Source organism: Aotus nancymaae, unplaced genomic scaffold, assembly GCF_030222135.1.
Source record: "Aotus nancymaae isolate 86718 unplaced genomic scaffold, 86718_ANA_hifiasm-v0.15.2.pri h1tg000033l, whole genome shotgun sequence".
Classification (NCBI taxonomy): domain Eukaryota; kingdom Metazoa; phylum Chordata; class Mammalia; order Primates; family Aotidae; genus Aotus; species Aotus nancymaae.
Window position 1 is genome coordinate 22,333,296 of NW_026988447.1, and position 13,988 is coordinate 22,347,283.

General features: G+C 32.8%; 1 protein-coding gene across 1 annotated transcript in view; it reads right to left on the minus strand.

The window, feature by feature from the left end:
- Window positions 1-13,988, minus strand: part of ABCE1 (ATP binding cassette subfamily E member 1) — a 32,714-nt gene that overhangs the window by 2,661 nt on the left and 16,065 nt on the right. Inside the window, exons 10-17 of the mRNA XM_012453991.3 lie at window positions 8,896-9,017; window positions 6,203-6,424; window positions 5,136-5,195; window positions 4,978-5,036; window positions 3,083-3,193; window positions 2,861-3,003; window positions 2,618-2,740; window positions 1,149-1,260 (exon numbers count right to left, since the gene is read on the minus strand). Coding sequence (XP_012309414.1) covers window positions 1,149-1,260; window positions 2,618-2,740; window positions 2,861-3,003; window positions 3,083-3,193; window positions 4,978-5,036; window positions 5,136-5,195; window positions 6,203-6,424; window positions 8,896-9,017 — 952 coding nt within the window. The remainder of the gene's footprint in view (window positions 1-1,148; window positions 1,261-2,617; window positions 2,741-2,860; window positions 3,004-3,082; window positions 3,194-4,977; window positions 5,037-5,135; window positions 5,196-6,202; window positions 6,425-8,895; window positions 9,018-13,988) is intronic.

Sequence of the window (13,988 nt, forward strand, 5' to 3'; positions counted from 1 at the left end):
GAGTAATATCAATCATTTAAAAACAAAATATGTAATAAAGGGTAAGGCATCCATTACCAAAGGGTAATGCAATCATTAGATGCTTAAGAATACAACCATGTGCAAGATAACTTTGCCTCTGGCATTCCTAGAGCTCATAGTTTAACAGCAAAGGTAGGACTGCAGAAATGAAAATACATGCTAAAGCACAAGTATGTATAACATACTTCTAAAGCTTTTAAGCATGAAGGAAGATGGATATAGAGTGATAAAATGTAAACACTTTGAGGCACTGCAGATATTAAAAACAGAAACGATATTCTAGAATTCATTTACTCTGATTCTGAGTGACTAAGATTTTTGCCTTCTATTAAACAAATACTGTATTTCACAGAGGAAATCAACTGTAGGTGCACAACTGTGTACCACAAAGACAAAAAAACATTGCCAGTTAAGTAGACACAATGTTTTCCTCATCACAGGTGCTTGTTTAGACTTTTAAAATATGCCTTTCAATCATGTATTGAAAAACGTAACAGAGAAACTGGTTAAGGTATACTTTAAAAATTTTTTGTTTCAATGGTGAATTAGTGTAATCTTTGCCAAGACATTTTAGATGGCAATCAATATGGGTAGTGCAACTGTGATACAACTTAAAGAGACAACAGGAACAGCCCTGAGTCCATGTAGCAATGATAGCTACATCACAATTGCTGCCTATTGCAGATTAAAGTATGTCATCAGGTCTCAAAATGTAAAAAACATAGAAATTTTAAAATATGGTGGTTTTTTTTTTTTTTTTTTTTGAGACAGAGTCTCACTCTGTCGCCCAGGCTGGAGTGCAGTGGATGATCTCAGCCCACTATAACTACCTCCCGGGTTCAAGCGATTTTTCTGCCTCAGCCTCCCGAGCAGCTGGGATTACAGGTGCCTCCCTCCAGACCTGCCTAATTTTTACATTTTTAGTAGAGATGGGGTTGCACCATGTTGGTCAGGCTGGTCTCAAACTCCTGACCTCAAGTGATCTGCCTGCCTGGGCCTCCTGAAGTGCTGGGATCATGGGCATGAGCCACTATGCCTGGCCATATGGTACTGATTTTTAAATAGACTTTCAATCGTTTATACTGAGATCAAAGTGATCCATGATTTAAGACAGGTTTTCCACATACCTTAATTGAATTAAGTTTGTTTATTCGTGGCCTATAGTTGTTTGGATCTCTTCTGAATGTAATTTCAAGCTGAGACAAAAATTTATTCATGCCAGCCAAAAGGGTTTGAGGACTAGGGGCAAAAAAAAAAAAAAAAAAATCAATGAATTTTGATTAAATTTTTCTTCAGAAGTGTAACTACCTTTTGGGATGAAAGGTGTTAAGAATTACTATTCCCTCAAACTCCCCAATCATAAATCATCTGGATAACAGTATAATCACAGCACATTACAAATCCTATGTTCAGAAATGGCTTTGCTTGGACTAGTTTTCTTGGCAATAACATTCTGGTGCAAAACAAACAAAATTTAACCTGGATTTCTAATCTGGTAAAAGAAACATTTAAGACAAAAGTACTACTTTAGAAAAACAGAAGATCATTAATAAGTAGATCACAGAATCTCAAATTGGACATTTTTAGGGGAGATGAGAATTTTAAAAAGTTACATTCATATGAAAAATTTTTCACTGGAGGGAATATGTCCTCCTAATAGTGGTTTTCAGTAATAACCCCTTTCTAAATTTCTATGCTTCATTGTTTTTACCCAAGCTAGTTCTTAAATCACACCAAATCACAACATACATGTGAAACATTTTAAAATTTTGTGGGATATCATTAGATGAACAAATAAACATCATATATGCTAAGAAATTTCCCTAGCTCTTCAAGAAATATGTAATTCTCAATTGATACATTAAAAAAAAAAAAAGGAATTCAGGAAATCTCTTAGATGAATTATTAAAATGGCAACTCCATTCCTTGCTTTCTAATACCAGAAAACATGCTGAAACCCCATGAAACTGCTGTTTTTATAGGTGAAAAATGAATACCAGTAATTTCATTTTGTTCAGTCTAATAATATAGGCTTTAGCAATAAAGGTAAAATGAATTTTTCATAACCTGACCTGAATGTTAGGCTTCTCTATATTGCAAGTTCTCCTAATCAAGCTAACAAGGAAAAATCATAAGAAAAAAGGAAAAAGGTAAAACCATTCATTTTAACTCTGCTGTAGATCAGTACCAGATATTTGGGACCCACTATGAGCTCAATCACTGACAGTGTAAGTTGGGCCGATCATGTAACCTCTTTACATCTTGTTTTCTTTTTCTATCATGTATGAAATCAATAATTATCAATCTTTTTTGGGAAATTCAAATAATAAAGCAAACAAAAGTTAAGCTGAAAGAAAAGGTGAGGGGCCCACAGCTTTTTATGCTTATCTTCCTGGTGAGAGATTTTACACCACAGCCTGAAAACTACTCTTTTATATAGTCCCATCCAGTCCCCAATACCAATGATCTCAGAAGTCACAGAATCAGATGTAGAATTTCGGGCTCTTTTATTTTTTAAAAATTAAAGTGAGTGACTTTATTATTTATGGGAAAATTTAAAATGAATTACTTTGAAGATATTAAAAAGTAATTTTACCTGTTTGCAACTGTATTCTTAGATGGAACACCATCAAAAACGATGACGCGATCCGCTAGATAGGTGGCCATGATGAAGTCATGTTCCACAACAAAGGCTGTCTTTTTTGCATGGAGTATGAAACTAAAACACAACGATTTTGAAATCTTATAGCTTTATATCATAAAACATTACAGTGTTATATTAAGCACACTTGTAGGACGGTACACATAACCAAAATACTGCTATGAGCAAGACACTTACCGTTTGACAACTCGAGCTGCCATCAGTCTTTGCTCAGAATCCAAATATGCAGATGGTTCATCAATTAAATAGACATCAGCAGGTTTGCCCAAACAAAGGGCTAAAGCTACTCGCTGTAGTTCACCACCAGATAATGTCTGCACCTAATTGGAGGAGTTTAGCAAACCATGTAAAGGCTTCCAAAATTCAAAATAAAAAAATCTAAAAATTATGTTAAAGTACCTCTTGATCGATAATGTTTTCAATTTGCAGAGGCTTCATTACATCAGTCACAAACTGTGGATGAGTATAAGCATCTCTTATCTTTTCATGTAGTAACTGCCGAACACTTCCCTGTTTTTAATAGAAAAAAGTATTTAAAAATGATAAAATTTCACTACAGAACTCTTCTATTTATGAATCTCGACAAAGTTAAGCTTCAGAGTAAAAGCATATCAATTTGCCACCAACAGATATCAATGTGTATCCACCATTTATGACATGTTTTGAGATTTTCTATTCAAAACCCATCATGTCCAACAAGTAAAACTGATTTTTTTTTTCTGAGATAAGGTCTTGCTCCATTGCTCAGGTGTGCAGTGGCATGATCACAGCTCGCTGCAGCCTCAACCTCCCAAGCTCAAGTGATCCTCCCACCTCAGCCTCCAGAGGATTTGTAACTACAGGCATGCGCCACCATGCTGGAATAATTTTTAAGTTTTTATAGAGGTGAGATCTCACTATTTGACCAGGCTTGTCTTAAATCTTAAACTCTTGGGCTCAAATGACCCTGCCTCGGCCTCCCAAAGTGCTGGAATTAAAATGTGTGAGGTGCCATGCCCAGCCTACAACAGTAATTTTTTTTTTTTCACTCCACAGCCCCTGCAACGATAATCTTAAAATTAGAAAGTAATAAAAAAATGATGAATGTTTCAGGGGAAAAATCATTTGAGAGTAAAAATTCCAAAGGTCAAAGTGGGTATCAAGCAACCTTAGGCCATTAGTGAGAGAGAACACAAAATGCACGATAATGCGCTAGGGATGAATCCTAAGATGGCTTCTCCTTGCTGTTTCAGGATAAGGCTAAATTTTAGAATTTAAAGCTAAGCTTATAGAGAGTATCAATGATAAAACTTTTATGGTAAGGTAAGCCAAGTAGACAAAACATAAATTGAATGTTGAGGTACTGAATGTAGATATTATAGTTAAGGAGTTCATCACAATACCTACAGAAATCAAAGGAGGTTAACTTTAGTGTTTTCAAGGTTTATCCATACTGTAGCATTTATGAGTATTTCAATTCTTTTTATCGCAGAATAACTTTTAAGATTTATAAGTATATAATACTGTGTTTATCCATTCATCACCTGATGGGATATTTGGGTTGTTTCCACCTTTTGGCTATTACAAATAATGTTGCTATAATGACTTTGTGTGGAAATTTTTGCGTTGAGATAGGAGTCAAAGTGCTGGTTCTTATGGCAACTCTATGTCTAATTGTTTATGCAACTGTCCAACTGTTTTTTTGAAGTGGCTCTACCATTTTACCTTACCACCAGCAATGTACAAAGTTCCAATATCTTCACATCCTCACTAATACTAGTCATTGTTTTTTTTGAGTCATTTGAGTAGGGATAATGTGGTGTCTCACTGTGTTTTTTTTGAATTACAATTCCCTAATGATTAGTGATGCTGAACATCTTTTCATTTGTTTATTGGCCTTTTGTATATCTTCTTTGGAAAAATGTCCTTTTCCTGGGAAAAAACATTTGCTCATTTTTAATTATAACAGTCCTTTCTTTATCTATGCTGGATACAAGTCCTTTATTGGATATATTATGTGCAAATGTTTCTCCCATCTTATGGGTAGTCTTTTCACTTTCTTGCTGGTGTCATTTTGCAGCACAAAATACGTTACATTTTAAAAGATTTATTTTGCATAAAGATGACAAACATCTTTAAAGCATTTTCTTAGCAGTGGATATGAATCAAGGACTGGACTCTTAATACCGTTGTTAGCAACTATCAATAAAATTGTATAGAATCTAATTTGGAGAAAATTTTAATATAGTAAAAATGAAAGCTATAGGCATATATACAAAATTTTCTTTAGTAACCATATTAAAATAATAACTCACAGTTGATTTGGGACTAATTTTCTGTGGCTTATAACTGACATTTAGAACTGGTACTTCTCCTGCAAAATAATGAAATATATAAGACACTAAAAACTGCCCAGATCTTTAAAGTTTACTGTGTAGAAAAGAGTAAAAAGATTCAACAATTACAACTGTACCTCCTTCATCAGGTTTAAGTCTTCCTGCAAGCATTCTGATAAATGTCGTTTTACCCGTTCCTGGCAACACAACATATGACAATTTGACCTGAAAGATGCTTGACATTTAGAGTAAATCACTATGTCCTAGTTGGTTTTAACTGAGAAATTTGTTTTAAAAATATACACTGACATTATTGAATTCTGAAGGTTATATAGAACAATACTTAATCTTTTGTGATTCACCTCTGAAGTGTCATTCTACATTAAGAGGAATAAAGACTAGTCAAAGCTTATAATGACCATTTTAATAAATGGTATGTCTATAAACTTTAAATCCTGCCATAGTTTGAAAAGATTTATTTAGCTAAATTATCAAGGCATACAATTTATTAAGACAGTACAGACTGATTTATGAAAGATAAATTGTAAAGTTTGTTTATATAAAATATTTAAATTGCAACTCAATTCAAAATTCCCATTATCTAAAGACTGATACATTGTAACAATATTTATACAAAATTTATCTTCTATAGTTTTATAAGCTGTAAGATTACAATTTAAATAGTTTTTAAATCATAAAGGCAATATAACATATTTAGTAGTCAAATTCATCCTAGCTGCTATACTTATGACAATTTATTATTAAATATATGCTAGTAATTTAATTATTTACAAAGGTAGACTGCCCTGAATTTGAAATAAGAAATGTTCCACATTGAAGTGTATGAGAAAAAATTTTTTAAAGCTAGATTGTTTCTGAATCACTATTTATTCTTTCTTAGTCAATATATAAGATTAATAATTGCCTTATTAATTTACATGTAAAAAACCAGCTGAAAAAGAATACCTTATTTTCACTAGAGGTTATAAAACAAAATAAGAAATATTAACTTGATTGAATTATAGTGAAACTCAATTACACAATGCCAAAAAAAATGTAGAGGTACACTGAGAAATGTATAGGTTTAAATAAAACTCAGCTTCTAGCCCTATAACATATGATTGAAAATTTTCCACAAAATAGTTAAAACTAATTTACCAAATAAACAAAAGACCTTTACTTATCACATAAGAGAAAAACTTACCATTTTCCCCCAGCATGACCATGATTTCAGAATCTGTAAACTCTCCAGCTACAATTGCTAGCTCAAACTCTCCCATTTTTTTCTTCATTCCTGGATATTTATACATACACATCTTTTTAACTTCTTCTTCATTTGCTGTCTCAGCCACTTTAAAAACAAGTGATGCATCTCTGAATCTCAAGTTTTCTGTTGGAACATAGCCATCCAAAAAAATGTTTATGCCTGTTGGGAAGAAAATTATCAAGAAGAAGAAATCATTAGAGCCAAAATCCTAAGGTCTCCTGGGAGCAATCTACAGACTGTATACTTCAAATTTCTGTGGATTTTTGCTAACATGTTCATCTGCATATAAAGAAGTAACTTTTAAAAAATCTATTACGTTTAAATAATTGTTGAATATATATGCATGTCCCCTCAACGACATGAAGTACATCTTTTAATTATCCTGCAATTATTTTTTCCATCAGGTTTTATGCAAAATAGAGCACATGATGTCCTTTTTGCTTTAAGGCAAAAATGACATATATGTAATAATATATTTTCAGACAGATATAATATTGATATAAAAATTTGGAGGATAAATTTTTAAATATACAATTTGTTATGAATACTCAACTTCACATGAGAGATAAGCACACATTTTGAGGTTATAATTTACTGAATTTTTTTTTTTCAAATTAACCTTGTAATTTCATATGAAATTGAATATGAGCTAACTTTAGCTAACATTTTTTAATGGCTTCACTGTATAAAGATAACCACCATTATCTGAACAGATTTTAATAACAAACCAACATTGTATACAAGAAACCCTTAGTAATAAAATTTTAAGATCTATAATTGCAGACACACTGAAAAGTGTATTTGAGAAGCAACAAATGATCCATATTTTAGTGTTTCCTATATTTACGTGAAGGAAGAGAAAGCTGAAATTTGGAAGTTCTTGATGTTATTCATTTTATTTGGAATTGAGAGACACATCATGCAGCCTGTATCCTCAGCCTAGAACATAGGTGTTCAATACATCTTGCTGACAGAACAAATGAACAGATTATATTTATTTTGTCAATATCAGCATGTTTTTTCATCTTAAACTATCTAAAACATATAAAGTTAAAAAATTAAACTAAAAAATTACATAAAAGCATAAACTCAAAGGAACCTTAGCAGCCACTTAGTCCAAATACTTAACTTATTATTTTGGAAAATAAAGCCTCAAAGAACTAAGTGACTTAGTTTTAAAAAAAACACAGCAAGTCAGTCTTGTCAATTCAAAAATGATTTCAAACTATAATCACCTTTATAGTTTGTAGAAAGCTTTTAAGCATGCTGCACTGATTTCAATATATTAAAGGAACACAGAAAAGTTCCTAAGTTGTTTTATCAGATGAAGCACATTAAAAATCTTACTGGGTACCATTTATTGAATGGCATAGCCTTTAGACATGACATTTGTAACTGGAGTTGTGAAGAATGACTGTCAGGTACCCATAATCTTTATCAACTTGATTCAAAGATTACTATACGGTGTAGCTTAAGGTACTCAATACATATTTGTTAATTGATAAGAATAAAACATTAATAAATTCATTCTGATATCATCTCTTAAGACTACTGGCAAAAAATAACTAGGTAACTGCAAATTTTTCTGTAAAGCATGCATCCATCTCAAATGTATAAGTAGATAAGTTATAACAATTTCTTCCCCACATCTTAATATTTATATACTTTTAATAATTATAAACACTCCCATCATCTTTTTATGAAAAGCATTATAATGCAAAATAAATTTAATTTTCCAAAAGAGTTTTTAGGTGTAAAAAAGATTCTTCCAAGATTAAAAAAAAAAAAAAAGAAAAAAGAAACCAAGAAACCTGCCACCACTTAGGGAACTACAGGCTACATGAATTTTTCTTCTAGGATATGGTATTTTTTTCCTGAGTAAATAGCCCTTTTAGTGTTCTGAATTGTCAGTTTAAGACAGCTGGAGAGAAAAAATATAAAGTAAAACACAAGTAAGGAAGCAGTAAAAGGAAAATAGGGAAGAAAAAAAGGAAAAAGATATGGAAGGTGGAGAATATATTGGTACTTGTTTTAGGAGCCACTTAGTGGTAGGCTAGTTTCTACTTTTGCTTAAATTGCACAGGTAATGAAGAGACATGGAAGGAAGATGCCACAGAATCTCATTTTCTTGAAAGAACAAAGACTAAATGAAAATTTCAGTATACTTCCTAAACTATCTTATTAGGCTTTTCGATAGTCTTAGTTCCAAAAACATAGGATACACATTACAGATAAATTTTAAACAAGATGAACACTGAAAGCATTTTAAGATTTCATGACTGATATTGGCCTGTCAAAGATAATTTGAAAATGACAAATTCTACAGTAATACTGCAGAAGCCAAAATACAAAATACAAAAGACTTTTACTGTAGCTTCCTAACCCCCAACAAAAGTAACACTGCATTTCTACCCAGCCGCCAGGAGAAAATGCTTCAAAATGAAAATATATTTTGTATAACAACTAACAATATAACTTTATACATTCTGCTCAGTGATTAAATGCCAAGAAACTAGAGTTTTAGATGATATTAGAGCAATGTAAAACTACTTAATATCAATAATGTAGTTTATGAGCATTAGTATAGAAGAGAATACACCATAAGTGGAAAAAAAAGTTTTTCAAGTTACCTTCTCTTACACTAAAAGGCATAGTGACAACTCCATAGGCGCTTGGTACACCATATAAACAGCAGATGAAGTCGGAGAGATAGTCTAAAACACTCAGATCATGTTCTACCACAATGATATATCTGAAAATCAAAACAGATTTTTATTTTTAAACTGAACATAACATATATAATTAGTTAAAACTCTTTTGTAACTATTTTTGATGCAGTTGTAAATTTCAGAAAAATAGATATATCTAATAAAAATTAAGCATAAAGACATATGAAGCAAAAGCCATAAAACATTTTCTTTAGTAAGGCTCATTATTAATTCTCATATTTAAAAATGTTTTCCTGAACTTTAGGAAGGAAAAAAACAGCCAATTTATAAGTTTATTGATACATGAATTAAAAGCATTTTGCTAATAATGTATTTTGAAATAAGTGTTACAAAATAAAAACAATTATAACAGATTTAATTCAGATGTAGCCTAAACTGTTTAGTATTATGCTACTCAATTTATATATTAAGCCCTGCATCTGTCCCATCCCATGCTAGCTGTAGTAGGGGAGGGATGCACAAAGATCTTGAGACATTTTGATTTAGCTGGGGAAGACAAGGAATGGGTATGAAATGGTAACAAAAAAGATTACACGGCAAAATATGCTCCACAGATAATTAAATCAGTGAACAGCAGAAAGAAAATAGGTTAGTGGGTACTGGAGCACTTTATGAATGAGAACGGGATATGATTTGAATGAAGTGATACAGTATTGGCTGCAATAGAAGCTATTAACGAAGTAACAGTCATGAAGTTTTTACATAGCACTTTATTGCCATTCCAACATAATTCAACATGTTAAAAAAAGTCCTTAGACATCTCAAATGTCAACTTGATATATCAGCTTCCTACACACATAAAAATTCTCCAGATTTGTATTAATGGAATTACAAAAATGACATTTTATTTCCACTGATATTTTGTTTAAACTGTTAAAGTCTATGAATTTCTTAACAATGTCTTAAGTTTCAGTTTCATCCTTTTCCTTCTTTGCCTAAATTCTAGTTCAATCCCTCATATTTCTTTCGTATCTCATTTTCTTTAGGTCCCCTGATGTGGGTCTCAATTCCAAATCAAATTAGTAACTTTCATTAATTAGACTTTCAACACTTTCTAAAACTTTAGCTACTGTCTATTACTTAATACACAGGAAACACTGAAAAATGCATCTTTTTTTCCTCAGAGAAACCACTTCTCTACTTCTTCTCTGTGTCTAAGAACTAAATAGTTTCCTGCCTATACCTTAACCTGGTAAAATTCCACTTAACCCTTTAAGGTCCATCTCAAATCCCATTTGCTATGGAAATACTTTTCCTAATATGTAAATGAGCTTACCCCCTCATTCTTGAATACTGTAACAAGTATTTGGACTGACATTTAGACTTTATTTTTGATTACTGCTATAACTTGCTCATAAACATCTTAATGGAGACTCTTAATACATTTTAGCACCTCTACGATCTTTAGTCTTACACTATATACTAAACAGATACCTAATAAAGTTGTTGATGAACAAAATGAAGAATATGAACTGAATTAACTGGCAATGAGGAAGATGGTCGGTTCTGAAATAGCACTGTTCAGAACTTTCTACAATTATTAAAACGTTCTATCGCTATGTTGTTGCATATAGTGGCTACTAGCCATAAGTTGAATGTAACTAGTTTAATGAAATAAAATTTTAATTTCAATTAAAATTTAAATAAGGATGTATGTTTAAAGCTACGGCACAATTCTAGAATAGGGGAATGAAATGAGAAAACATTTCAGAAGGAGTAATCTGGCAAAAAAAAAAAAAAAGAATGGAAAATAACAGCAGGTCTAAGATGAAAAGGGAAAACTAAGAGGAAATGTTTTCTACCACAATGGTGGTAGTATCAATAAAAACGGCAAATCACCCAGGTGAGCTGGTGATATTCATCTTGCATCGGTGTCTTTCTTGGCACTAATCCATTACATGGAATACTTCTCTACTCTTAAAATCCTATGTGTCCTTAAAGAGCCAGTGTGAGGAAGCATTATATTATGTAGTGGCTTTTCATTTGCTTTGAAAAGAAGAAAAAAAAGGTCAAACTTCCTGCCCCTCACTCTGACCTACAAATGGAATTTATGGAGACAGAAGTCCAAAATATAAAAATGATTTAGGTCAGTCATTCTGTTTTCCAAAAAGTTGAGAAGATCTGTAGCATAGTAAGAAATCTATGTTGTAAAAAATGCATACCCCACAGTTAATTTGGGGCTACCTCTTAGTCTTCAGTCTTACTGATAATGTTCTGAGATCAAACTCTATAAAACTACTTAAATTTCTATTCTTTTGTCCAATGCATCCTCTATTATTCATTGTTTATCCAACGATATGATCTCTAAAAGCTTTTTGTGGAATCAAAGACTGAATGTATGCCTTGACACAGAATTTCAGAATGGAGCTATACTTCCTACGACTCTTTATCATCAATCTATCACTACATAGAGATCTTAACCTTATACCTATAAATAAGACCAGCCCATTTGTGAAATGTCTTATCTTCTCTATGTTGTCATTCCAATCTCTCTTAACATGTTATCCCTATTACAATTAAGGTTATTGTAATCTTTCTTATAATATGGGAAAGTCTTGGGTAGTATTACTTTTCCTTACTAGTTTTTTTTTTTTCTTGAGGTCCATCTACATTTATTTATTTCACTTTCCTATTTTAACTATACAAAATAGCTACTGATGTTTTAATTTTAAATTTATTCACTGTAAGTGGATACAAGTACCTGATGCCTTGTTTTCTAGTGATGTGTCTAAACAGATACACAATGAAATACTGACTGTAAACTAGTATTTCCTTTTAGTTTTCCTTTTTATTATTGTTAGGACATTATTTGAAATCTTTAAAGTTATATGTGAAGGTAAATATTATCTATGAATTCCATTTTAGGATAATAAGGGAGTATAAAAATACTTTTTATCAGGCCATCATTCAAGTCCAGGAAATACAGAGAACACCACAAAGATATTCCTCAAGAAGAGTAACCCCAAGGCACATAATCGTCAGAGTCACCAGGGTTGAAATGAAGGAAAAAATGCTAAGGGAAGCCAGAGAGAAAGGTTGGGTTACCCACAAAGGGAAGCCCATCAGACTCACAGTGGATATCTCGGCAGAAACCCTACAAGCCAGAAGAGAGTGGGGGCCAACATTCAACATCCTTAAAGAAAAGAACTTTCAACCCAGAATTTCATATCCAGCCAAACTAAGCTTCATAAGCGAAGGAGAAAGAAAATCCTTTATGGACAAGCAATTGCTGAGAGATTTCGTCACCACCAGGTCCGCCTTACAAGAGCTCCTGAAAGAAGCACTAAACAAGGAAAGGAACAACCAGTACCAGCCACTCCAAAAATATACCAAATGGTAAAGACAATTGACACAATGAAAAAAATGTGTCAACTAACAGGAAAAACATCCAGCTAGCATCAAAATGGCAGGATCAAATTCACACATAACAATATTACCCTTAAATGTAAATGGGCTAAATGCCCCAATCAAAAGACACAGACAGGCAAATTGGATAAAAAGTCAAAACCCATTGGTGTGCTGTATTCAGGAAACCCATCTAACATGCAAGGACACACATAGGCTCAAAATAAAGGGCTGGAGGAAGATTTATCGAGCAAATGGAGAGCAAAAAAAGCAGGAGTTGCAATCCTAGTCTCTGATAAAATGGACTTCAAACCAACAAAGATCAAAAGAAACAAAGAAGGGCATTACATAATTGTAAAAGGATCAATGCATCAAGAAGAGCTAATGATACTAAATATATACGTACCCAATACAGGAGCACCCAGGTACATAAAGCAAGTTCTTAACGACCTACAAAGAGACTTCACTCCCACACAATAATAGTAGGAGACTTTAACACTCCACTGTCAATATCAGACAGATTGATGAGACAGAAAATTAACAAGGATATCAGGACTTGAACTCAGATTTGGACGAAGCAGACCTAACAGACATCTACAGAAAACTCCACCCCAAATCCACAGAATATACATTGTTCTCAGCACTGCATTGCACCTACTCTAAAATTGACCACATAATTGGAAGTAAATCACCTCTCAGCAAATGCAAAAGAACGGAAATCATAACAGTCTCTCAGACCACAGGGCAATCAAATTAGAACTCAGAATTAAGAAACTAACTCAGAACCGCACAGCTTCATAGAAACTGAACAACTGGCTCCTGAACGTCAAATGGATAAACAATGAAACAAAGGAAGAAATAAAGATGTTCTTTGAAATCAACGAGAACGAAGACATAAGGTATCAGAATCTCTGGGACACATTTAAAGCAGTGTCTAGAGGGAAATTTATAGCAATAAATGCCCACATGAGAAGCAAGGAAAGATCTAATATTAACACCCTATCATCAAAATTGAAAGAGCTAGAGGAGCAAGATCAAAAAAATTAAAAAGCTAGGAGAAGACCAGAAATAACTAAGATCAGAGCAGAACTGAAGGAGACAGAGACACAAAAAACCCTTCAAAAAAATCAATAAATCTAGGAGCTGGTTTTTTTGAAAAGATCAACAAAATAGACCACTAGCCAGCTTAATAAAAAAGAAAAGAGAGAAGAATCAAATAGATGCAATAAAAAATGATAAAGGGGATATCACCATTGATTCCACAGAAATACAAACTACGATCAGAGATTACTACAAAAAACTCTATGCACATAAACCAGTAAGCTGGAAGAAATGGATACATTCCTGGACACTTGCACCCTCGTAAGCCTAAACCAGGAAGAAGTTGAAACCTTGAATAGACCAATAACAAGGGCTTCAGTAAAATATCTTCAATAAAATACTGGCAAACTGATTGCAACAGCACATCAAAAAGCTTATCCATCACGATCAAGTAGGCTTCATCCTGGGGATGCAAGGCTGGTTCAACATACACAAGTCTATAAATGTAATCCACCACATAAACAGAACCAAAGACAAAGACCACATGATTATCTTATTAGATACAGAGAAGGCCTTCGACAAAATTCAACAGCACTTTATGCTAAAAA